Source organism: Mobula birostris, chromosome 23 (genome assembly GCF_030028105.1).
Source record: "Mobula birostris isolate sMobBir1 chromosome 23, sMobBir1.hap1, whole genome shotgun sequence".
Classification (NCBI taxonomy): Eukaryota; Metazoa; Chordata; class Chondrichthyes; order Myliobatiformes; family Myliobatidae; genus Mobula; species Mobula birostris.
The window spans coordinates 38,116,274-38,144,139 of NC_092392.1; the positions used below are offsets into that span (position 1 = coordinate 38,116,274).

Below are 27,866 nucleotides of genomic sequence, written 5' to 3' on the forward strand. Positions count from 1 at the left end.
TACTTGATGTACTTAAAGGATGATTAAGTCTTAAAGAATTAATGGAAATGAGCTGGCAAAATTGGAAATTGGCTTAAAAACAGAAAACAAGGTTGATGAGAACTGGACAGCATTCTGCCTGAAACTAGCAAAACTTAATAGGATAATATTCTCAGCTATTTGCATAATAAATTTATACAAGCTGAAACAGGCAATTGCAACGATCAACACGTTATTGATGATGCCAAATGATGTATTCAAGAGAAATGAGTCAGTGGAGGAGTCCAGAGCTGAAAGAGAGGAGAACTGAGGAAAGGGAAAGATTGTTGAGAAATGCGGCTGGGTGGGGAGGAGGTGGTGGTGAGGTAGAAGTAGGTCAGCTAAGGAAATGGGGAAAGATGTGTATTTGTGTGCATGTATGTAAGCTCAACATCTATGCAGCTATTGCCCTGGCCTTTCTTTCTGCTTTGTCTGCCAATTCATTGAGTAGCTGATATCCAACTGTCACTCATGTTAAAGGAATTCATGCATAGACACCACTCACTCCTGAGAACTGCAGTGAATGAGAGAGGATAGAAGCATTAAAGGCAACTTGAACACAGTGGATTTGAGTCAGCGGTGACAGATCATTTCAGAGGACCTGTCCTGGGCCCAGCAGGTACGTTCAATTACAAAGAAATCACGACAGTGCCTCTACTTTCTTACGAGTTTGCAAAGATTCGGCATGACATCTAAAACTTTGACAAACAGTATGTGGCGGAGAGTATATTAACTGGATGCATCACAGCCTTCTATGGAAACACCAAAGTTCTTGAACACAAAATCCTACAAAAAGTAGTGGTTATGTCCCAGTCCGTGGAGGACAAAGCCTCCTCATCATTGAGCATGTCTCTACGGAGCATTATCAAAGGAAATCAGCATGCATCATTAGGGTCCCCCATCACCCAGGGCATGCTCTCTTCTTGTTGCTGCCATCAGGAAGGTGGTTCAGAAACAGTTTACCACCCAACCACCATCCGGCTCTTGAACCATTCAACTTCACTTTTCTAATCATTGAAATGTTCCCACAACCTATGGGCTCACTTTCAAAGGTTCTTTATCTCATGTTCTCGATATTCATTGCTTATTTATTATTATTATTTCCTCTTTTTGTATTTGTAGTTTGTTGTCTTTTGCACACTGGCTGTATGTCCACTGGGTGTGATTTCTCATTGATTCTATTATGGTTCTTGGATTTATTATGTACACCCCTAAGAAAATTAACCTCGGTTGTATATGGTGACATAGATGTACTTTGATAATAAATTTACTTTGAACAGATGACTATATATTTGAATAAACTGCAAGTACAAACTAGACGACCTCAAATTTTACTAAAGTATTAGGATTACAATGCGAGGGAAAACTAAGGTCCGCAACCACCACAATAGCTGCTAAAAATCACAAAAAAAGTTAAGTGATTTTCATATTTGTGACAGCACCAGAAATCCCTTTAGTTTGATGAGAGAAATAAAGTAATAAAGTACAGCCACTAAGGAAAGTTCAAAGTACATCTATTATCAAAGTATGTATACATTATATAACCTTGAAATTCATTTTCTTACAGGTAGCCATGAAACAAAGAAACCCAAAAACAGCATAAAAAAAGACCGTCAAACACTCAATGTGCAGAGACAAAAAACAAATCATTCAAACAATAAACACGGGCAAATAGCGTTCCAACTTGAAGTCCACAAAGAGTTTGTTGACAGGCCCTTAGTTTAGCGCAGAGCAAAGCAGCGAGCTGAACTGCTCAACACTCCCTCGCCCCTCGGGCCCCGACACCCTAGCCTTTTCAATCTGGCCTGGCACTTAAATTGTTGTCCAAACAACAGTTTTTTCACTTCTGGGGTTGGACTCCCAACACTTTGATTCAACCTGTGCCCAACCTTTCCAATTCAGCCTGGCGTTTAATTTGATCAAACCACGGTCTTGCTTGCTCTCTGCGACTGGCCTGCTGCCTTACCTTGGTTCTGCCACAGCAAATTGCCTCCAAGTTCAAAGGTAGGTTACAGACTATTGCTTGCGATGATCGTTTGCCAGAAAAAGAGTGATTAACAAAGAACTTAGTTGTTTTCCTGGTTTCCTTAACCACCAACAAGACGACACTGAGATTCACCAACACCATCTTAAACCAGAACTTCATTCCAGATAGAAGGCAATCTTCAGAAACTCACAGAGCGTGTCACAAGCTACTGGTCATAATGTTCTGATTCGTGACAAATTTGTGAAATTTTTTGCCCCTCTGATACCCTTCAAAAATCTCCCCTTTCACCTTTGAACTGCTCAGGAATCATGGGCTGTTCAAAGAATATTGACCTCATACTCTGATGCTTGGGAGGGAAATCAAAAGAAAAATTGCAGATGCTGGATATCTGAAACAAAATCAGATTGAGATTCTTTCCTCCCTTCTAGGGACTTTTCCCAATGAGATCCAATGCATACTTAAAGAACAACAACAATTCCATATGGCACATTGCAGGTTTCTGAACTCAGATTTTCCAACTTGAGCTAACTTCCTTTTCTCTTTCTTTATTGAAGATCTGAATATTTCTACCATCTATCATTCTGCCCTAGATTTTCTTGTTTTCCTTTTTTTTCTTTTGTTGTATATTCTATCCTGCTGAGCACATTCCATAATCTTACCATTGGCAACACTTTATATGGAGAAGACCTTAACTGCTCTTTAAATGCCATATTTATAAATCTGGTCTCACCCCAAAGATTTTACCATCTGTTCTACTATCCCTGCCTTCTCTGCTAACTAAAAATAACTTGTTTTCTCTCTGTCCTAATTCTGATACACGATCCTAGATGCAAAACATTAAAGTTTTCTTTCTCTAGCAGCTATCTGACTGAGTGCACTTGCCATTTTCTGCTTTTGTTTCACTTCACATGCTGCTCAGAACAATGAATTGTTTCTCTCCAGAATCAAGAATTCCTGCATCAAGATTTTTTTTTAAATGCTTCTGTCAGTTAAGGCAAAGTTGAAGCAGTGAAATGTCACAATACACCCCTGTTTGTCACATTTTACACCAGTCACTAAAATACTCCATTCACTCAAGGAACTGAACTATTCCTTCAATACAGCAGTGACCACACTTCAATAGAACTTCATTATCTATGAAGAACTTTGAGGTGATAGAAGACCATGCCTTAAAGGCAGTCTTCCTTTTTATACTTATTTGTAATGCCAATTTAAAAGTATTTTAACTTTTTCCATAAAAGATAACACAGCTAAGCTAAAGAAGTTAATTACTGTCTCCACATTTTCACTGTAACAAACAGCTATTAAACGTGCTTCCAATTCTACATCAATGTTTATGTCAGCTCAAAAATATTAGTAACATCTAATTTGGTCAATTAATGATACATACAAGGTACTGTACTTAAAGCAGTTAATGCTTTTCCAGGATTCATGCAACTGACGCAGGTGCTTCATAAGAGTGGGTAATGGACTGTAAAGAGAAGATGAACTCACCTGATAGGTGTCCCATAGCCGGATGGTACACCGCAGTGGGAGTTCTCTCATCAATAAATTATTCATCCATCGAAAAGCAAACTGCAGGTATTCAACTTCTGCCTGTTGTAGGTGTTTATGTACTTGTTCTGCAAGGAAAAAAGTTAAACTTTTTTTATGCTGTTCACTCATCATATCAAAAATACAGGTCTTCTGTAAATTTATTTATTTATTGAGAGACAGCGCAGATTCCGTTCTTCCAACCCTTCAAGCTACAACACCCAGCAACCCCCAATTTAATCTTAACCTAATCATGCAACAATTTACGATGACCAAATAACTTATCAACCGGTACATCTTTGGACTGTGGGAGGAACCCACATGGACAAGGGAAGAACATACAAATTCCCTACAGGCAGCGGCCAGAATAAAACTCACGTCGCTGGTACTGTAAAGTGTTGTGCTAACCACCACGCCACTGTACCACACCAAGCTGTGGTATTATTCTCCACATTTTTAAAATTTGAGATATATTCCTTTTTATTTGCAACCTTTTTCACTCTTGTTATGGTATAGTAATACCCTGCTGCTATCTTGCTCAAATGAGCATGCATCTAGCAAGAATCATGGTAGCTGCCAGCAGACTCTTTCACTGCCAAAGCATCATACCTTCTGATATTAAGCAATATACACATGCTCTATCTCTACAATGCATTATCACTCTCTAGTGATAAAGAGCAGCAGCCAAGATTAATCTTTCTCCTCCAAAACCAGTGGCAATTAGGCCAGATTTCATCTCCCTTCTGCCATGAGCTCATTCATCACACTGAGCAGGTCAAAGGATTTTCTGGTCTGTATGGCTTAAATACACTAGCTGTCACCATTACCCAATAATTCATCAAGGGAAAAGAATTACTAATTGACTTTATAGCTTGCATTTCTAGCTTGCAATTACATAACAATTCCACTCATTGCTTAAATTGGTTTCTTTCCTTAAATCCTCCATAAGTCTACTGAGATTGAAATGCTCTGATTTCAGCTTTTAAAGTGCCCACAATCTTACTTATAATTAAGGCAATACACAAACCTTTGGCACTGCATAAAAAACATGACTACAAATGACTTTCTAGCTTGCACCAGAGAAAGTTTCTCAACTCACATAATTAAAGGAACAAAAATATATATACTGTTAAATAACTGCCTGAATGTAATAAATATACTGTCTGAATATCTGTTATCTGTCAAGTAGGGTGCCGTGCACGATCCTGATTTCATGGAGACAGACGTGAAAGCATGGAGGAACATCTGGTGAAACTTCTGAAATGCCTGCTTCCCTGCCGCTGCTACTGTGTGATGCAGAATCTCCGGAGGGGAAGGCCCCGAGTCCTCGGCTTTGCTTGTTGCTCAGCAACCGGGGCAGGGTCGAAGCGCTCGGCAGAGATGGTGCTCGGTGCTCGGTGTGGAAGGGCTGGTAGGAGGCCCGAAGTTTTCCGACGGACTCAAGAGTCGGCTGTGGTCAGGTGCTTCCAGGGTGCTGCATCGGCAAGTCTGCGGCGCTAGAGGTGCATGGCAGGGAGAGTTTCTCCCTTCTACCGTCTGCGTGAGATGATGGGGTTATCGGGACTTTGAGACTTTTTTTAACCATGCCCATGGTCTGCTCTTTATCAAATTACGGTATTGCTTTGCACTGTTGTAACTATATAATTATGTGGTTTTTGTCAGTTTTAGTCTTGGTCTGTCCTGTGTTTCTGTGATATCATACTGGAGGAACATTGTATCATTTCTTAATGCATGCATTTCTAAATGACAATAAACGAGGACTGAGTGTCCTCATAATCTAATCTAATAAATAGGAGAACAGCAACTAGTTGTTAGCAACTAAAAAAAAAGTTAATTTTCTTTCTTTCGTTTCAGGTTTAAATGTCCATGCACATTTATGACATATGATGATCATACAGTGAAGATGACGTTAGAAGCCACTGATCTCATTTTGGTGGGCTCTGATTTCTAAAATGGTATGAAATGCAAGACCATACAATTGCTTCATAATCCAATTGCTATTAAGGGTAGCACAATAGCATAACGGTTAGCATAGTGCTTTGCCGTGCCAGGAGCAAGATCAGGGTTCAATTCCCACTGTGGTCTGTAAGCAGCTTCTATGTGACCATGTGAGGGTTTCTTCCATGTGTTCCTGCTTCCTCCCACATTCTACAGATTTACGAGTTAGGGTTAGTAAGTTGAGGGCATGCTCTGTTGGCTTCGGAATCATAGCAACACTTGCAGGCTGCCCCCAGCACATCCTCAATGCAAATAACACATTCGACAATATGCTTTAAACACGAGAAAGCCTGCAAATGCTAGAATTCCAAAGCAACACACAAAGAATGTTGGGGAAATTCAGTAGACCAAGCAACATCTGTGGAAAAGAGTACAGTCAATGTTTTGGGCCAAGACCCTTCATCCAGACTGGAGAAAAATATCCAGTCTTGACAAAGGATCCTGACCTGAAACATTGGCTGTATTCGTTTCCATAGATGCTGCCTGTCCTGCTGAGTTCCTCCAGCATTTTGTGTGTTGTTCTGAAAACAAATAGTTTGCTATCACATTACTGTCAACTACCGTCTGTTACCGAAATCTTGAATAAAGTTTAATTATCAATTAAATATTCAATCCTTAAGATATGAATCCACTTTTAAAAAAAATCACACTCATCCTCTACATTATGCCTTTGGTCCATTTGATTCCACAAGCCAAGACTCAAACTTTGATTCCAATTATTTCATCTAAAATGCTACAGAAATGGTGAAGCACCAACCACCATATCAATTTGGATTACTATATTTCATCTCAACTCTCCTTAGCATTCTTACCATTAGCTTTCTTGTTCCTCAACTGCATACATTGATCTTGATCACATTCTCACAATAAACATTTCCTCAAATTACAAATGTATCAAGGTTAACATAATTAACATTCCAGAATACTGACAACACAGTGATACTATTGTGGAGAGAGGGCAAACAGGGAAGTTTTTATTCATGAATCTTTCACTTGCAGAATGAAAAGAGCCCAATCACCTCATAATTCCAATTCACATATTTTCCAATTGTATTGTCCGGCATTTCATACCATTTTAGAAATCAGAGCCCACCAAAATGAGATCAATGGCTTCTAACATCATCTTCCCTGTATGATCATCATATGCCTTTGATCAGGGTTTGGTGATCTCAAGCCCAGAGCATCCTTTTATGCAGCTAAGGCATTTGTTACCATGGTGATGGTACCACAAACAGACCCATCATTTCCAGTTACCTCAAATGCTTTGTTTCTTACCTTGTCCTCTGTTAATTAACTCTCCTCATTGCCCACATTTACTTGAGACATTGATCACACAACATCATCTCCTAATACATTACTACTATTTGATTTTTATGCTCCATGCCAGTCCTTGTTTTAACTCAGGCTTCTGGTTACCATGGAGACAACCTTGGAGGTTACGGTGGGGTTATCCTTGCTGCCATAGAGACCATTCTGAAGCTAGCTACTGTACCTTATTTCTAAACACATTAACACAGAGTGGTTTTGAAGTTCTTTGTGATTATGTGGGTTATCTCAGAGGGAATTTGAGTAGACTCCTGTTTCTTATCCCAGCCTGGTAGTGTAACTTATTTGGTGGGACGTAATTACATTTCTGTCATACAATAAATATACTATGTGCCATGATATGACCATAAGACATAGGAGCAGAATTAGGCAATTTGGCCCATGAAGTCCACTCTGCCATTCGATCACAGCTGATTTACTTTCCTTCTCGACCCCATCCTCATGCCTTCTCCTCGTAACTTTGAACCTCCAACCCATTATTAATCAAGGAGTTATCAACTTCTGCTTTAAAAATACAGAATGAATCAGCCTCCACAACCATCCATGGCAATGAGTTCCACAGACTCACCAACCTCTGGCTAAAGAAATTCCTCATCTCTGATCTAAACAAATGTTCTTCTACTCTGAGGCTGTGCTCTCTGGTCCTGGACTCTCCCACTATAGGAAACTTCGTCTCCAGGTCCACTCTATTAAGATCTTTCAAATTTTGGAAGACTTCAAATGAAATCACCCTTCATTCTTCTAAACTCCAGTGATTAGAGCTCAAAGTATTCAAACACTCATCATACATTAACCCTTTCATTCCCAGAATCATTCTCAAACCTCCTTTGGAACTTCTCCAATGTCAGATAAGAAGCCCTAAACAGCTCACAATACACCAAGTGTGGACTGACAAACGCCTTATAAAATCTCAGCATTACATCCTAGTTTTATATTCTGGTCCTCCAAATGAAAACTAACATTGCATTTGTCTTCCTTACTACCAACTCAACCTACAAGTTAACCTTAAAGTAATCCTACATTAGGACTCCCAAGTCCCTTTGCACTTCTGATGTCTCATTCGCTCCCCATTTAGATTATAATCCATGTCTTTATTCCTTCTAACAAAGTGCATGATCATTCGCTTTTCTACACTGTATTCCATCTGCCACTTCTTTGTCCATTCACCTAATCTGTTCAAGTTCTACTACACACTACCTGCTTCCTCAACCTGAGCCTCCACCTATCTTTCTAACATCTCAAACATGGACACAAAACCATCACCTCTGTCACGCAGATCATTAATAAATAATATATTAACTATATTAATAATAATATAAATGTGAAGTATAGCAGACCTAATATTGATCCTTGTGAAACATCACTAGTCATCAGCAGCTAACTAGAAAAGGCTCCCATTTATTCTCACTCTTTGCCTTCTGCCAGTCAGCCAATCTTTTGATATTGCTATTTATCTTTCCTGTACTGCTTATGGGCTCCTATCTCGTTTAGTAGCCGGGTGTGGCAACTTAACAAAGGCCCTCTGAAAATCCAAGCAGACAACATTTACTGATTCTCCTTTATCTATCCTGTCTGTTATTTCCTCATAGAGTAGTCAGACAAGATTTCCCTTTAAGGAGATCGGGCCGACTTTAGCTTACTCAAAAAACCTCATCCTCGTAGTTTCTAAAATCTTTCCAACTAGGCTCTTTGGCCTATAATTTCCTGTCTTTTGCCCCCCTCCTCCTAAAGAATGGAGTGACATTTGTGATTTTCCAGTCCTACAGAACCATTCAGAATCCAATATCACTGCCAATGCCTGCACAATCTCTTCAGCTACCTCTTTCAGAACCCTGGGGTGCAGCCCACCTAGTTCTGATGACCAGATGGACTACACACCATTACTATATATGCCAGCTATCCCAACATGCAATGTTCCCAATTAACCACTTCAATACCTTGAACATTACATCCAATGCAAAATTACCTTCAATTCTAATGGATACTGCAAATAAGCAAGAACCTTGTATTGGTTTGCAGTAACATTACTAGGTGAAAACAATACTACAGATACTTAAAACCTCTTCTACAACACACCACCATGGTTTTCAGAAATACTGTACTGTGCTTCTAATGTATGGAAGTAATAGAAGGCACAATGAATGGCATTCTTTATGCAAAGAAGCTTTTCTTTCAAAGGGACAAAACAGGAAATAATTATTAAGCATGAACCTCAGTCAAAATTCCTTTTCAAAATTAAACAATGTAGTTAAAGCTAAAATACAGGCAATATATGATAGGGAGTACTTACTACTTTAAAATATGTTAAAAATAATGTGAAAATTCAAAGGTTCATAGGTTCATTTTGTTTCAAAGTATGTATGCAGAATACAACTCAATGATTTGTCTTCTCTAGATGGCCATAAAATACAGAAAACCATAGAAGTAGTTGAAAGAAAGACATCAATTACCCCAACCCCGACACAGAAAGAAAAAGCAACAAAAAAAATTGACCAAGGTAAATGATTCACCGCATATTCTGCAAATTATTCATTCATCACAGAACACCACAAAAAAGTAAATTTGTCCAATCCATTCTGATGCTGGGGACTAAACATGAGGTACTGGAAGTTCAAATACTATCAACATCTTAGCAAAAGTTGTCTGTGTAATTATCAGAATTTCGTCATGGATAAAGTCCTGAAACTAGGATTACCGCAGATGTCCTAAAACTGAGGAAAAGGAACAATTGGATCTACAAATAAACAATCACAATTATTTGTTGAATTAGCTGTGAATGTCAGCACCAATGGAATACATCCATTGATCAAATAGGGTTACAACTGTCAATAAACCTGCAGTGAGCATGAAGCAAAATTCAATCACAGACTATAAATGGATACAGGATCTCAGGGTTAAATGTTCTTTTTGCAGAAAATGATTGACGTCTGTGACACACTGCAAGACATAATGCCAGATATATAAAATGACATATAATTACTACAGTTAAGAGGAATATAAATAGACACAAATAGAAAAAGGTGGAAGGACACAGAGCTAACATGTTCAAATAGAATTTGTGTAGATGCGGGGTCACAAACGGAGGTCCATGGACCCCTTGGTTAATGTAGGGGTCCATTGGAATAAAAAGGTTGGGAACCTACGGTGTGGGTGGACACCATAATCGTTAAGGACAGTGTGGGCTAAGGGGCCCATTTCTGTGCTATATAGCTCTAAACAAATGTCAAAGTGAAATAAATTTCAGCTGAAAAGGTAATTACCAACAAATGATCCAGTAATAATAAAACTAACTTCATTGACAATATTTATGGCTCAATAAAAGCAAAAAGAAATCATCTGAACAAATATGAACAAGCACAGAGCAATTTAGAAAAAAAAACTACTCATGGAATTCTCATCTTTCAGCTTCAAAACACTTGCGCCAAGTTGTCACAACAGCATCCTGGAATCTCCAGAACATAGACTTAAACATTTACATACATCATAAAAGTCTGTAAAGCTGTCAAAATGTATCATGTACCGTGAAAAAGACATAAATGAGCTAGCTATTAATGGTTACATGATGCTTTACAACTAAATTAAAATATCAAAAAAATTCTAAGGTTTCTGTATTTCTGGCTTAGTGAGACTTCTGAAAATCATAACATGCTATTTCTTCCACTAAATGTAGTTTAACCAATAGAAATTAAATCATTCACACTTCAAAGATATATATAACAGAATTTGTAATAAATCACTATTTTATTTAGTTGCTTTTCTGACTGCAATAGAATAACAAAATGCTTGGACAATTATCAATAAAAGCACAAGTAACAAATAAATCTGTTTTCTTTGCTGCAATCAATGGGCAAGATATTTAGTTCGCTCTGTAAATAACAAATTAATACGACATTTCTTCAAAAGGTACTCCATTTTTCCCAGTGTCAGAATCAGTAATTAGAACATTTGCACAAAACTGTCAATTATAACAATAATTAAAGCATGTTATCTAATGGGAAAATAATTTCCAATCAGAAATATATTCCTGTTTAAACTTTTAAGTCATCTTTTTGTCAAAATATTGGACAAAACTATGTGAGGCAAATGCAACAAATTCAAGATTTATATCTGCTTCTCTTTGTTAAGTAGTTTAAGGATTATTTATATATATAATGGAAACGTACAGATGTTTTAATATTAAAAGGAGCTACTATCATCTTATATCACACAATTCAATTTCATAATACAGAACATATACAAATTTTTAATGGAGCAACTTTTAACTATTTGATTATGTACTTTAAATAGACATAACAAAAACAATTATTAATATATAACCAATCTATATTAGGTCATTGGCACTTACAAATTCTTGATGTTAGAATAGCCGAATAACCTTTACTATTAATTTAGTAATGTTACAACTTTTAGTGTATAAAATAAATGAACATTTGAAAAAAAAATCCTTATAAAATTCACCCATGAACTCTTATCATGCTACAAGAACAAGCCATACCTAATCTATATTACACTTTTAAAGTACCAGTGCTTAGTCAAAACGATAGGTTCTTGTCAATTTACTCACAAAATTAACTTAAATTTTCAGTGTTAAATTCAGAAATTATTAGATGTTAACCACTTTGTTCCATCAGAAAATAGTTAACAAATTTAAAACCCGAATTACTTTTGCGACAGGATGGAGTCTTGCAATTAAAATTGCCACAACTACAAATGAAAAATCAAGGCATGTTTAACACTACTGACATAATCACAATTCATAAGTAACAATAATAGCATAGTTATCATTTGCAAAAAAAAAATAAGCTGAAGGTATTCAATGATACTAGTAGAAGATTCTTCCAATGCCCACATTGTGTCACATAAAAGAACTCAGGATTAATAATGTTTGTGGAAGCCAGAATATTTCTCCATAAATAAATAAGCATTTCCAAATAATTTTTACTTTGGTGACTATTCTGAAACTCCTCGGGGACTGACAGAATGTTTTTTGTTAACATTACAATTACTTCAAAAATACACCAATATCTAGAATAGCCATTATATTTGAAAAAAATTCTATCAGATGTAATAGTTTAATACCTGCTCTATTTCTCGATAACAAGTGGTAATTCTTTTACAGACAGAGATAATATCATTTGATGCACTGGGAAAGATTATTATGCAGAACTCAGAGAACACAAGATTGTAATTGCATGTTTTACACTTGCTGTGGTTTTAAATAGGAGCCTTAGAGATTTATCAAATGTTCAAAGAAATGCTTGAAGTGTTGGTGTAGTAATGGTTTTGTGAACACCTATATTAGATCTTGGAGCATCTGCATTCAGCTGTAGAAGTTACTTGCTCAATTTCCTCATATGTTTTATAATAACTTCAAAAATGAACATAGTACAACTGCTCGAAATAATACAAATTTCTCTTAAAATGTTGGTCTTTATCTTTAAATAAAGCTCATGAAATCTGGAGTAACCCAGTTTTAATCTTGACCTCTGGGGTGTTGCCTGTGCACACTTTGCACATTCCCTTGGTTACTGCTCAGGCTTACATCAAGTGCATCAGTTTCCTCCTATATCCCAAATACGTACGGGCTGATAAATTAGTTGGCCATTAGGACCGAGATTAGGAAAAACTTCTTCACACAGAGAGTGGTGAATCTGTGGAATTCTCTGCCACTGCCAGGTACAATTCTTACAAACTAGAAAACATACAAACAAATTGCAGGTGAACAAGTCGTCTATCGCAGAAATTGAAGGTTGATGTGTGAATTTTAATTCTTCTTTCTCCATGTCATTCTTTAACAATGCTCCCACCCCCCCCCAATCTTTCTGATGTTTATCAGAAACATGAAAAATTTGCAGCTCCTAGAAATCCAAACAACACATACAAAATGCTGGAGGAACTCAGCAGGCCAGGCAGCATCTATGGAAAAGAGTAAACAGTCGAAGTTTCAAGCCAAGACCCTTCATCAAGACTCTGATACTTATATTATTTTCTACCAGAATACAAAATCTGCATGTGATGTTTTCCAGATACCTTTGCTGGGGCAAAGTAATTCACACAGATGGTCTTAAAAATTTCTGGCAACAAAGATCCCACACATCCACAAATACTGTTTTGAGGGGTGACCCTCTTGAAGATCCTAATTTGGAAATACTAAATGCTAATTGACATAATCCCATTGTCTTGCATTTGGTTAATGGAGACAGGAAGTCTCTTGGTCACTTCATTTTGCAAAGCAGACCTCTTAGCAGGCAGTTTGCGAAGCTGTGCATCCAAATTCAAAACAATTGCTGCTTGCAATGTACATTAACAACTGGAGAATGAATTAGATTCAGATTTATTCTGACCGGCACGCGTCTTGAAGTTTGTTAATTTAGCAGCAGCAGTACAATGCAATACAAGATAATATAGTAAGAAAGAAAGGGAGTTGTAAATCAATTCCATTAAGTTTATATATGTGTATTAAACAGAATAAAAACAGTGCAAAACATAGATAATATACGTTTGTATAAAAAAAAAGTGAGGTAGTGTTCATGCGTTCAATGTCCATTTAGGAATCAGATGGCAGAGGGGAAGAAGCAGCTCCTGAATTGCTGAGTGTGTGGCTTCAGGCTTCTGTATTTCCTTCCTGATGATAACAATAAGAAGAGGGTATGGTCTTGGGTAATGGGGATCCTTAACAATGGATGCCACTTTTCTGAGGCAGCAGTTCTTGAAAATGTCTTGGACACGAAGGAAGCTAGTACCCAAGATTGAGCTGACTAATTTTGCAACTTTCTGTAGCTTCTTTCCGTCCTGTGTAGTAGCCCCACCACCCACACCAGACAGTGATGCAGCCTGTCAGAATGCTCTCCACGGTAAATCACAAGATCACAAGACAAAGGAGCAGAAGTAGGCCATTCGGCCCATCGAGTCTGCTCCGCCACTCCACCATGAGCTAAACTATTCTCCCACCTAGTTCCAATTTCTGGCTTTTTCCCCATATCCCTTGATACCTTGACTAATTAGACACCTATCAATCTCCTCCTTAAACACCCTCAATGATCGGGCCTCCACAGCTGTATGTGGCAACGAATTTCACAAATCCACGACCCTCTGGCTAAAAAAATTTCTCATCTCTGTTTTAAATGGGTACCCTCTAATTCTAAGACTGTGGCCTCTTGTCCTGGACTCACCCACCAAGGGAAACAGTCTTTCCACATCTACTCTGTCCAACCCTTTCAATATTCGAAATGTTTCTATGAGATCCCCCCTCATTCTTCTATACTCTATTGAATACAGTCCAAGAGCCAACCAGCACTCCTCATATGTTAACCCCTGCATTCCAGGAATCATCTTTGTAAATCTTCTCTGAACTCTCTCCAACATCATAACATCCCTTCTAAGATCGGGGGCCCAAAACTGCACACAGTATTCCAAATGAGGTTTCACCAGTGCCCCATAGAGCCTCATCAACACCTCCTTACTCTTATACAATATTCCTCTTGAAATAAATGCCAACATAGCATTCTCTTTCCTTATTGCTGATCCAACCTGGTGGTTAACCTTTAGGGTATCCTGCACGAGGACCCCCAAGTCCCTTTGCACTTCCAATTTTTGAATTTTCTCCCCATCTAAATAATAATCCACCCGATTATTTCTTCTTCCAAAATGCACAACCGTACATTTCTCAACATTGTATCTCATCTGCCATTTCTTTGCCCATTCTCCTAAACTGGCTAAGTCTCTCTACAACCTTTCCATTTCTTCAACACTTCCTGCTCCTCCACCTATCTTGGTGTCATCTGCAAACATAGCCATAAAATCACTTAATCCATAATCTAAATCATTGATATACATTGTAAAAAGAAGTGGCTCCAACACTGACCCCTGCGGAACACCACCAGTAACCAGCAACCAATCAAAATAGGATCCCTTTATTCCCACCCTTTGCTTTCTACCTATCAGCCAATGTCCCACCCATTTCAATATCTTTCCTATAATTCCATGGGCTCTCATCTTATTAAGCAGCCTCATATGCGGCAGCTTATCGAAGGCCTTTTGAAAATCCAAATACACAACATCCACAGCCTCTCCCTTATCAATCTTATTTGAGATTACCTCAAAAAATTCCAATAGGTTGGTGAGGCAGGATCTTCCCTTCATGAAACCATGCTGGCTTGGGCCTAGCCTGTCATGCACCTCGAGGTGTTTCATAACCTCGTCCTTGAGGATCAACTCCAATAACTTTCCAACTACCGATGTCACACTAATAGGTCTGTAATTTTCTTTTTGCTGCCTCCCTCCTTTCTTAAACAGCGGAACTACATTTGCAACCTTCCAGTCCTCTGGAACCATGTCAGAGCCTATTGATTCCTGGAAGATCATTTCCAATGCCTCCACAATCTCCAAAGCCACCTCCTTCAGAACCCGTGAGTGCACCTCATCCGGTCCGGGAGACTTATCTATTCTTAGTCCACTTAGCTTCCCAAGCACTTTCTCTCTAGAATTCTATTCCCTGAGACCTCTGGCTATCAGGTATGTTGCTAATGTCTTCCACCGTGAAGACTGATGCAAAATACTCATTTAGTTCCTCTGCCATCTCTTTGTTACCCATTATCATTTCTCCAGCATCATTTTCAATCGGTCCTATATCTACCCGTGTCACTTTTTTACTCTTCATATATTTAAAAAAACTCTTCGTATCCTTTATGTTAATTGCCAATTTTCTTTCATAATTCACCTTCTCTTTCCTAATGACTTCCTTAGTTTCCTTCTGTAAGTTTTTAAGTCGTCCAGTCCTCAGTTTTCCCACTAATTTTTGCTTCCTTGTACGCTGTCTCTTTTGCTTTTATTTTAGCCTTAACCTCTCTTGTTAGCCACATTTGTGCTATTTTTCCATTCATGATTTTCTTTTTTCTTGGAATATATTTTTCCTGCACTTTCCTTATTCCTTGTAGGAATTTCATCCAATTCTGCTCTACCATCCCTCCATCTAAGCTTACTTTTCCAATCTACTTGGGCCAGTTCCTTTCTCATACGACTGTAATTTCCTTTGTTCCACTAAAATATCGATACACCTGATACCAGCTTCTCCTTTTCAAATTTGAAACTGAACTCAATCATATTATGACCACTACTCTCAAGGGATTCCATTACCTCCAGCTCCCTAATCGCCTCAGGTTCATTACACAGCACCCAATCCAAAACAGCTGATCCCCTGGTGGGCTTATGGACAAGCTGCTCCAAAAAGCCATCCCGTAGGCATTCTACAAACTCCCTCACCTGAGATCCAGTACCTTCCTGACTTTCCCAATCCACTTTCATATTAAAACCCCTCATAATTATCTTGACATTTTCCTTCTGACATGCTTTTCCTATTTCCAGCTGTAACTTGTGGTCCACATCCCGGCTGCTGTTTAGAGGCCTGTATATAACTGCTATTAGTGTCTTTCTACCCTTGCCATTTCTTAACTCGACCCATAAGGATTCTACCTCTTCTGATCCTATGTCCCTTCTTTCTAGTGATTTGATATCGTTGCTTACCATCAGGGCCACGCCACCCCCTTTACCTACCTTCCTATCTTTCCTATACACTGTGTATCCTTGGACATTCAGCTCCCAATCACGTCCATCATATATCTGTAGAAGTTTTCGAATGCTTTAGGTGACAAAGCAAATCTCTTGAAACCCCTAATGAAATATAGCCACTATCTTGCCTTCATTATAGCTGCATCAATTTGTTGGATCCTCAGAGATCTTGACACCCAGAAAATTGAATTTGCTCACACTCTCCACTTCTGATGCCTCTATGAAGATTGGTTAGTGTTCCCTCATCTTACCCTTCTTGAAATCCACAATCAACTCTTTCATCTTACTGACATTGAGTGCAAGGTAGTTGCTGCGACACCACTCAACTAGCTGATATATCTCGTTCCTGTACACCCTTTCATCTCCATCTGTGATTTTACCAACAATGGTTGTATCATCAGCAATTGTATAGATGGCATTTGAGCTATACCTAGTCATACAGTCCTAGGTATAGGAGTAGAGCAGTGGGTTCAGCACACAGCCCTGGGGTGCACCATTGTTGATCGTCCAGAAGGATTCTTGTTTACAACAAAAAAAAAGCGAAGAATATTTGTTAAAAGTTTAACTTTATCACAGACAATCCTAACCCTTTGGAAATGTCATGTCCCTGTGCTAAAAAACTAGGGCCTTGGAAAGTGAATATCTATCACATCCTAAATATCACTTCACAAAACCACCCATTACCTCATTGTCAACTCACTCACTTTTTCCAACACCCTTTAATGTGCTGTGATCTCCCAACTTCACATCTGTGTACAGAGTCAGATGTACAGTAACAAATTGGGCCCTTCTGCCTACCACAATCATGTCAACTATTTTGCTCATCTACAATACCATACAGAAGTATTAGGCACACATACATAGCTAGGGCATCTAAGAATTTAGCACAGTACTGTAGTAATTTTATGTAATGCTCTGTACTACCGCCACACAAAAAAAAAATGTAAAATAGAGACACTGATTCAGATATGGGTCTCTATTGTGGACTGAGAGTGGGAAGGGGCAGGGAGAGAAGAATAATAGTTGGGAAAAAGAAGAAAGGAGAGGAGAAAGAGCAGGAAGCACCAGAGAGACATTCTGTAATAATCAGTAAACCAAATGTTTGGAATCAAATTGCCTAACTTGGTGCATCAGGGCTGGGTGTACCCGCCCTTGACACTCCTTCTCTGTCATTTGTCCCACACTCCTCCTGCGGTGCTCCACCATCGCCATTCCCAATGTCCTTTGCTCCTGCTAGATTTATAACCTTGCTCTGCACTCTACATTTGCAAATACAGCCCCATGCAAACATCTGAGGCACTGTCGCTATATATACATGCCTAAGACATTTACACAGTACTGTATACTAAACTCTATATTAGAAAGGCGAAGTATGGAAGGCCCTAAAGTTTCATGAAGTGACTGTATCCAATTTCATTATCTCCTTTGGCAGCAAGATCCATATTAGGGATAATTCTGCAGTTTTGAAATAATGGATAGCATAATTATGGATTATAAACTAAAATGATATCCAGTTTTCAAGAAATAAAACCTGTACACTAGTTAACTTCCATCTGATACTTTGTGGTTAGTGAAACTAGTTACTGGGTGTAAAACATTCTGATGCAGCTCCCATTGAAACTATATATGGAACAATGAAAGGTTTACATCATAAACACAAGATATTCTGCAAATGTTGGAAATTCAGAGCATCTTTCCAGCCCAGATGAAGGGACTCAGTCCGAAACACCAACCCTTTATTACCCTCCAAAGATGCTGCCTAACCTGTTGAGTTCCTGCTACATGTGTGTTTTACAACAGATATATGCTCCCACTATTAGAATATTATTAAAGGTGTATCCCTGTCACTTAAGGCACAGTTCAGGACAGATCTGTGTTGTCATTTAACCTTCTAGTAAGTTGTATCCTTCAACACTGTAACAAAATGGATATACCAAGCTTTTGGAACAGACACTGGTTTTGAATATTCAAGGGACTTCAGCTCGTGCTATCATTGTGAATATATAATTTTACAAATTGACCTGTGTTCAATGTAAAGTTAAATAGGCAATTATAGCAATTTAAACTATAGCTAATCGCTTATTGTTACCTTAGTGCTGCAGAAGTAAAAACATTGCGTCGGGAGAGTAAGACTCTCATGGACTCTCTCCCCTGAAGTTTTGATGTGCGAATAAAGACTTCCAAACTTCCCAGTTGCAGCTTCTGAGTTGCAGTTTTAGTCAGTCAGAACACACCACTCTAAAAATTTTCCACTCAAAACCTTTTTAAAATTCCTTCCTCTCACCTTAAACCTACGCTTTCTTGTTTTTGATACTCCTTCAATAGGAAAAAAGGCTCTGACCATTCACCCTATCTGTAACTCTTATAATGTTAGTTACCATTATCAGATCACCCCTTTAACCTCCTAGACCCCAGGAAAAACATGCCCAGACTAAACAATCTTTCCCCATAACTCAAGTCCTCCAATCCAGTCAACATCCTGGTGAATCTCCTCTGCACTCTATCCGGCACAAACATATCCTTCCTATAGTGTAAAAATCAAACTTGTAAACAATGCTCCACTCACTCTAACTAATGTTTTATAAAACTGCAACATATCGTCCCAACTTTTATATTTTCATACATTTTAAATTTCTTATTCAAATCTAAATCCAGCAGTCATCCTGCTCACACAGATTTTAAATCATAGTGCATTAATCATTCCTTGTGGAGTTCCATAGCAGATTGAAAAGGCGAGCGGGGTCTGTTGGGATTTTCTCCAGAGCTTGAAATCGCTTGGGTTATTAGGCACTTGGCAAGGATCATTAAAAAGCAGTGACATTAAAGTGCAGCAGGCATCTTTAGAGTAGGGAGCATGAGGCTTTGTTTCAAGAGAACTTGGCGAGAAAAGGTGGAGGAAAAGTTGAGGTTTCTGTCAGATTTCCCTTTCATTGTAAAATTGTAACTAGCTGTAGTAGTGAGAATGGATCCCAGGTCAGTGATGTACTCCTCACACAAGGTGCGGGGGATCTGGTTGCATGTAGTTCCTTAATGATCGTGTTAGTGAACTTGAGTTGGAGCTGGATGAATTTTAGCTCATTTGGGAGAATGAGGAGATGATAGATCAGAGTTACACAGGGAGATAGTCACCTCTACGCTTCAGGAGGCAGAGAGCTAGATGACTGTCAGGAGAGGGAAAAGGGAATAGACAAGTAGTGTAGAGTATTCCTGTGGCCATTTCCCTCAATTGCAAGTATACCACTTCAGATACTGTTTGGGGGGTGGAGGAGAGGGAGGGGAGCTCAAAGAAAGCATAGCGATCTGGTCTCTGGCACTGAAACTCGGAGGGGAGGAGGAAGAGGAGAACGGTGGTGTTAGGAAATTCGACAGTTAGGGGAAAAGAGAGAAATTCTGTGGGCATAAAAGAGGCTCCAGGATGGTATGTTGTCTCCCAGGTGCCAGGGTCAGCAGCTAGAAATCGTGGTCCACATTGATATCAATGACATATGTAGACAGCAAAAGAGATGAGGTCCTGAAGAGGGAATACAAGAAGCTGAAACACAAATCCTTCAGGGTAGTAACCTTTGGATTGCTGCCTGTGCCACATGCTAGTGAGGGTAAGAATAGTATGATTTGACAGATGAATGCTTGGCTGAAGAATTGGTGCAGGGGCAGGATTTCAGATTTGAGATTCATGGGGATCTTGTCTGGTGAAAATATGACCTGTACAAAAGGGATGGTATATATATGAACTTGACAGGGCTAGAGGCTGGTGACGAGTGGTATTCCGTAGGGATCTGTTCTGGGACCCCTGCTCTTTGATATTTTGATAAATGACTTGGATGAGGAAGGGTGGGTTAGTAAGGATGTAAATGACACAAAGGTTAATAGTCTTGTGGATAGTGTAGAAGGTGGTTGAGAGTTACAAAGGTACATTGATAGGATACAGAGCTGGATTTATAAGTTTATAGATGGAGTTCAATCTGGAAAAGTCAAACTTGAAGGCAGAATACAGGGTTAATACAGGCAGGATTCTTAGCACCATGGAAGAACAGAGGCATCTTGGGGTCCACATCCACAGATTCCTCAAAGTTGCTGTGCAGGTTGATAGGATGATTACGGAGGTCTATGGTGTGTTGGGCTTCATTAGTTGGGTGACTGAGTTCAAGAACTGCTAGGCAAGGTTGCAGCTCGATAAAACTCTGGTTAGACCACACCTGGAATATTGTGTTCAGTTCTGGTCGCTTCATTACAGGAAGGATGTGTAAGTTTTAGAGAGGGTGCAAAGTAGATTTACAAGGATGCTACCTGGATTGGGGAACATTTCTTATGAGGTTAGCTTGAGTGAGCTAGGGCTTTTCTCTGTGGAGCAAAGGAGGATGACAGATCACTTGATAGAGATATACAAGATGACAAGAGACATAGATTGAGTGGACAGACAGAGATTTTTCCCAAGCAAGAAATGGCTAATACAAGGGGTATGATTGTAAGGTGCTTGGAACAAAATATAGAGGGGATGTCAAAGCCAAGTTTTTATTTTACACTGAGTGTAGTAGCTGCATGGAATATGGGGTAGTGGTAAAGGCAGATACATTAGGGACATTTAAGGATGAAAGAAAAATGGAGGGATATGTGGGAGGAAAGGGTTAGATTGATCTTAGAGTAGGTGAAAAGGTTGGCAAAGCATCATGGGCTGTGGGGCCTGTTCGGTGCTGCACTGGTCTATGTAAATTCATAACACTTAATGTTCTGTACTTTTGTATGCATCCATCGCCTATCATCCGATTCCCATTGTCAATGAGCATCCAGTATATATTATCACCCCCACGTATTCAAATGTATACACTTTACTCAAGCAAAAGCACACCTTCCCTCAAAATAATACATGCATTTTTCCTTAATATGGACAAGCCACAATATCTTCAAACAAATTCTGGGAAAATCAAGGCCATCAGTTTTACCTCTCCATCATATTACTGATTTGATCAATTCACACAGCTGTTACTCTGGATTAAAATGTTGGCAGCCTAAAAAACCAGCTAAAATTCAGAGTACGCAGTCTAACAAAACACCAGAACTTTCACTCTTGCAAAAAGCACAGATTGATGGATCAGATAGATGAGGGTAGTGCAGTGGATGTGATCTATATGGATTTTAGTAAGGCATCTGACAAGGTTCTACACGGTAGACTTATTCAGAAAGTCAGAAGGCATGGGATCCAGGGAAGTTTGGCCAGGTGGATTCAGAATTGGCTTGCCTGCAGAAGGCAGAAGGTTGTGATGGAGGGAGTACATTCAGATTGGAGGATTGTGGCTAGTGGTGTCCCACAAGGATCTGTTCTGGGACCTCTACTTTTCGTGATTTTTATTAACGACCTGGATGTGGGGGTAGAGGGTTGGGTTGACGACACAAAGGTTGGTGGTGTTCTAGATAGTGTAGAGGATTGTCAAAGATTGCAGAGAGACATTGATAGGATGCAGAAGTGGGCTGAGAAGTGGCAGATGGAGTTCAACCCAGAGAAGTGTGAAGTGGTACACTTTGGAAGGACAAACTCCAAGGTAGAGTACAAAGTAAATGGCAGGATACTTGGTAGTGTGGAGAAGCAGAGGGATCTGGGGGTACATGTCCACAGATCCCTGAAAGTTGCCTCACAGGTAGATAGGGTAGTTAAGAAAGTTTATGGGGTGTTAAGTTTTCATAAGTCGAGGGATAGAGTTTAAGAGTCGCAAGGTAATGTTGCAGCTCTATAAAACTCTGGTTAGGCCACACTTGGAGTACTGTGTCCAGTTCTGGTCGCCTCACTATAGGAAAGATGTGGAAGCATTGGAAAGGGTACAGAGGAGATTTACCAGGATGCTGTCTGGTTTAGAGAGTATGCATTATGATCAGAGATTAAGGGAGCAAGGGCTTTACTCTTTGGAGAGAAGGAGGATGAGAGGAGACATGATAGAGGTGTACAAGATAATAAGAGGAATAGATAGAGTGGATAGCCAGCGCCTCTTCCCCAGGGCACCACTGCTCAATACAAGAGGACATGGTTTTAAGGTAAGGGGTGGGAAGTTCAAGGGGGATATTAGAGGAAGGTTTTTAACTCGGAGAGTGGTTGGTGCGTGGAATGCACTGCCTGAGTCAGTGGTGGAGGCAGATACACTAGTGAAGTTTAAGAGACTACTAAATAGGTATATGGAGGAATTTAAGGTGAGGGGTTATATGGGAGGCAGGGTTTGAGGGTCGGCACAACATTGTGGGTCGAAGGGCCTGTAATGTGCTGTACTATTCTATGTTCTAAACTTTTCTCCGGGAAGGGTGACGACTATTTTTAAAAGTCACATTCATGTTTTGTAACTAACCAATTCACATTCACTTCAACTATTAACATGCTCGGATGTTCTCCCGTTGACCATATCATATTTGAAACATTTGTTTTGCTAGAAAAGAATGACTCTAACTAAAATGTAACCTGATGATAGTTACATTTATAAGAACACAATCTACACATTGATTTATTTGTGAAATAGGGTTGGCAGCTGAATTATGAATATCTCAGCCATGGTGATTAATTACCAATATTTAAAATAAAAAGATGCATTCAAGTTAAAAGACTTATAATAAATTGTCACGGTCTAGCCCCCTCAATTTGTATAGAAAAAATTATGAAGTATTCATTGTATTGTAATCAAGTCTAATCCTAATCCCAAATTAAAAGGTGAACTTGACTAAGAATGCAATCATTCATCAACCAGCAATTTAAAGGACATTTCTTTCTAAAAAGATCCACTTTGAAGCCAGATATTACTGTATTTAAATTCCAGCTATACCGTTGACAGTAAAAAACTTGTTCTCTTAGTCTATACTATTGGAAATAAAATTTCCTCATGCTCAGAGCAATCCATATAAAACAAATAGCTTTCATCACCTTGTGAATCTGCAAACACATAAAGATTGTCAAATGAATGCACTGGAAATAATTAACCAGAGAATGAAGAAAACCAGTTCCAACATGATTCAGAAAAAATGCTCCGGCACAAAACAATTCAATACAAAACAAAACTATCAATAATCTGCCATGTGAGACTGTTTGTATCTAAAGGGAATTCTAATAGCCAATGCAGCTATACAGCCAGTACATGTTAAATACACATCTTACAACTGGATGAAGCTACTGAATTGGAGAGAGAAGGAGAATTACATCATGTCATTATTTACAAGCAAGAGGAAATAAGGAATACACAGCTATCAAACAAGGATTGTGAGAGGTTCTGAGCAAATATTAATGAAAACCAGGATAAAACAAAGCAACTGTAGAGCATAGATTAACAAAGGAAAGTAGCACAGATTTTCTCATAGAGTTTGTTGAGTTAGACAATAGTAACTAGAATTATGCACAGAACAATTGCAAGGAACGTACTTTTTCTATATTTTGTCATACTCGCTGAAATGGAAGGTGATCAGAATTTTGTATTAATTAAAACGAAAGCAGACTGTAAGCTGTTAAATAGATCATACAGTAATGAACAATGAAAAAACTTGACAGACATGCCACTTACTCCAAAATATTGACTTTAAAAAATCTACATTTCAAGATATGTTGTGCTAACGCTTCTAATGTGCATTTTTGAATTCTGTAAATGCAAATACAAAATAGAAACTGTAAGCGTGGTAAAGGAATTCTGAGAATTGGTAACACTATTTTAACTGAAGGTATAGGTTTTCGGAATTGGCAACTATAAATTATCGATAATATTGTGGTTAAGTTCCATTTGATCACCTTAGGTTTTTGTTTAAATCCTGGAAATTTTACACTAAAGAACCTCTCGATTTATAGTTACAACCTCTGCTATCATAAGACACAGATGTTTTCTCAAATAGATGCAGGCACTGGGAATGATAAGTTGAAAATTAACTTTAACTTCCAAGAATAAACATGCAGTCACACATATACAATATTTCAGTTCTCTGAATACTCATTGATTTCTAGAAATGGATGTTGAATATCATATGCAATTCATACTAAATTAACAATTCCCAAATTTGCAAGAACACTAAGATCAAAAAAGGCACTGAGTACCAAACTATTTTGAAAATAAAATTCAAACCCTGCAAATATAAGAATTTCAGTGTTTTGGTGCTTTTCCACTGGCACTGTGGAACAGCGTCAGTAGTTCTTAAAAGCCTGGCTGTTCTTTCCTGCACCCAAATGTACAAAAATAATTTGACATATGACTTATAACTTGAAGGCGGCACTAAAGATCAGGGTAAAAAAAAAGGTCAGTGATAACCATGACTAGAATGGTTTGCATATATCAAAATGGAAACAAAGGTATGAGCCTTCCTGAACCACAGCAACCACCATCACCCTTACTTAAATTCAAATGACAAAACTTTGCTGCACTCACTATTTGGAAACCATTCTTTATGAACTATGCTTGTAGTAGGATGTAAAGATATTTTTAAGGCCCATTCTGTGGAAACAATTGCTTAAAATCCAAGATTACATAAATTGAACTAAATGCTCAATACAGCTTAATCACAATTGGCAGTCTCAATACGACACATTTATTTAAGACTAAGACAATAGGCTTATAATTTGCTCACCAAATTGACAAAGCTTATCTGGGAGCTAATGCTGAGCCACTATTTATCATTTTTATCTCATCAGATATAAACTTTGCTTAGGTTCTTTCTAAAAATATGGTATTATAGATCTCTGCATTTCCAATCAAACACCCCTTTGTTTTACTGATTTATATAAATAATTTTTGACATTTTTATGGGATTTCTTTTCTGTTCTCCTACAAAATGTAATAACTCAGTTATTCACATTAATAAGCCAAAGTTATGTAAATTTTGTAAGCTTATCAATGTATTTTAATTGGTTGGCATCCTCCAGCACATATTATGCCCCCAAATTTGGGTTATTCACAAACTTAAAAGTTACTTTGGAGTCCAATCATTTACATTAACTGTGATTATTTGAAGTTCCAAAACTGATTCATGTGGAATCACCTTCTGCCTCGGCTGATTAGCTTCCATTTGGATTTTGCTCTCTGTGATGAAATTACCTAGTTATTCATCATTTTACTTGTTCAATACCTCTTAATGGATAGCTCATTGAAAGATTTCTGGATTTTTTTTTAAGTTTCTTCTTGTTACTTCAAAAAACAAATTGAGTTTGACCTTTAGGACATTCAGTCAAGACATTCTTTATTGGTAAGAAATGATATTAAATCATCAGGAAGAGGTGATATAGGATCGGAAGGTGCAGAATCTTTATGGGTTGAGCTAAGGAATAGCAGGGGTAAAAGGACCCTGATGGCAGTTATTTATAGGCCTCCAAACACTTGCAGGGATGTGGACTACAAATTACAACTGGAAATAGAAAAGGCTTGTCAGAAGGGCAGAGTTATGATAATTGTGGGGGATTTTAACATGCGAGTAGATTGGAAAAATCAGGTCGGCACTGGATCTCAAGAGAGAGAATTTGTAGAATGTCTGCAAGATGGCTTTTTAGAACAGCTTGTTGTTGAGCCCACTAGGGGATCGGCTGTACTGGATTGAGTATTGCGTAATGAACCGGAGGTGATTGGAGAGATTGTGAAGGAAACCTTAGGAGGCAGTGATCATAACATGATTGAGTTCACTGTGAAATTAGAAAAAGAGAAGCCGAAATCTGATGTGTCGGTGTTTCAGTGCAGTAAAGGAAATTACAGTGGCATGAGAGAGGAACTGGCCAAAGTTGACTGGAAAGAAACACTGGTGGGAAAGACGGCAGAGCAGCAGTGGCTGGAGTTTATACGAGAAATGAGGAATGTGCAAGACAGGTATATTCCAAAAAAGAAGAAATTTTCGAGTGGAAAAAGGATGCAACCGTGGTTGACAAGAGAAGTCAAAGCCAAAGTTAAAGCAAAGGAGAGGGCATACAAGGAAGCAAAATTTAGTGGGAAGACAGAGGATTGGGAAGTTTTTAAAACCTTACAAAAGGAAACCAAGAAGGTCATTAAGAGAGAAAAGATTAACTATGAAAGGAAACTAGCAAATAATATCAAAGAGGATACTAAAAGCTTTTTCAAGTATATAAAGAGTAAAAGACAGGTGAGAGTAGATATAGGACCGATAGAAAATGATACTGGAGAAATTGTAATGGGAGATGAGGAGATGGCAGAGGAACTGAACAAGTATTTTGCATCAGTCTTCACTGAGGAAGACAGCAAGATACCGGACACTCAAGGGTGGCAGGGAAGAGAAGTGTGCACAGTCACAATTACGACAGAGAAAGTATTCAGGAAGCTGAATAGGCTAAAGGTCGATAATTCTCCTGGACCAGATGGAATGCACCCTCGTATTCTGAAGGAAGTAGCTGTGGAGATTGCGGAGGCATTAGCGATGATCTTTCAAAAGTCGATAGATTCTGGCATGGTTCCGGAAGACTGGAAGATTACAAATGTCACTCCGCTATTTAAGAAGGGGGCAAGAAAGTAAAAAGGAAATTATAGACCTGTTAGCTTGACGTCGGTGGTTGGGAAGTTGTTGGAGTCGATTGTCAAGGATGAGGTTACAGAGTACCTGGAGGCATATGACAAGGTAGGCAGAACTCAGCATGGATTCCTTAAAGGAAAATCCTGCCTGACAAACCTATTACAATTTTTTGAGGAAATTACCAGTAGGCTAGACAAGGGAGATGCAGTGGATGTTGTATATTTGGATTTTCAGAAGGCCTTTGACAAGGTGCCACACATGAGGCTACTTAACAAGATAAGAGCCCATGGAATTACAGGAAAGATACATACGTGGATAGAGCGTTGGCTGATTGGCAGGAAACAGAGAGTGGGAATAAAGGGATGCTATTCTGGTTGGCTGCCGGTTACCAGTGGTGTTCCACAGGGATCAGTGTTGGGGCCTGCTTCTTTTTACATTGTACACTAACGATTTGGATTATGGAATAGATGGCTTTGTGGCTAAGTTTGCTGACGATACGAAGATAGGTGGAGGGGCCGGTAGTGCTGAGGAAACGGAGAGTCTGCAGAGAGACTTGGATAGATTGGAAGAATGGGCAAAGAAGTGGCAAATGAAGTACAATGTTGGAAAGTGTATGGTTATGCACTTTGGCAGAAAAAATAAACGGGCAGACTATTATTTAAATGGGGAAAGAATTCAAAGTTCTGAGATGCAACGGGACTTGGGAGTCCTCGTACAGGATTCCCTTAAAGTTAACCTCCAGGTTGAGTCAGTAGTGAAGAAGGCGAATGCAATGTTGGCATTCTTTTCTAGAGGAATAGAGTATAGGAGCAGGGATGTGATGTTGAGGCTCTATAAAGTGCTGGTGAGACCTCACTTGGAGTACTGTGGGCACTTTTGGTCTCCTTATTTAAGAAAGGATGTGCTGACGTTGGAGAGGGTACAGAGAAGACTCATTAGAATGATTCCGGGAATGAGAGGGTTAACATATGAGGAACATTTG

At 38.8% G+C, this 27,866-nt stretch overlaps 1 protein-coding gene across 4 annotated transcripts in view; it reads right to left on the reverse strand.

The window, feature by feature from the left end:
* The window catches only part of tbc1d22a (TBC1 domain family, member 22a), a 335,257-nt gene that overhangs the window by 120,009 nt on the left and 187,382 nt on the right, over nucleotides 1–27,866 (reverse strand). For all 4 annotated transcript variants that reach the window (XM_072241880.1, XM_072241879.1, XM_072241878.1 and 1 more), the window contains one exon: nucleotides 3,500–3,627. In XM_072241880.1, the coding sequence (XP_072097981.1) occupies nucleotides 3,500–3,627 (128 nt within the window). The remainder of the gene's footprint in view (nucleotides 1–3,499; nucleotides 3,628–27,866) is intronic.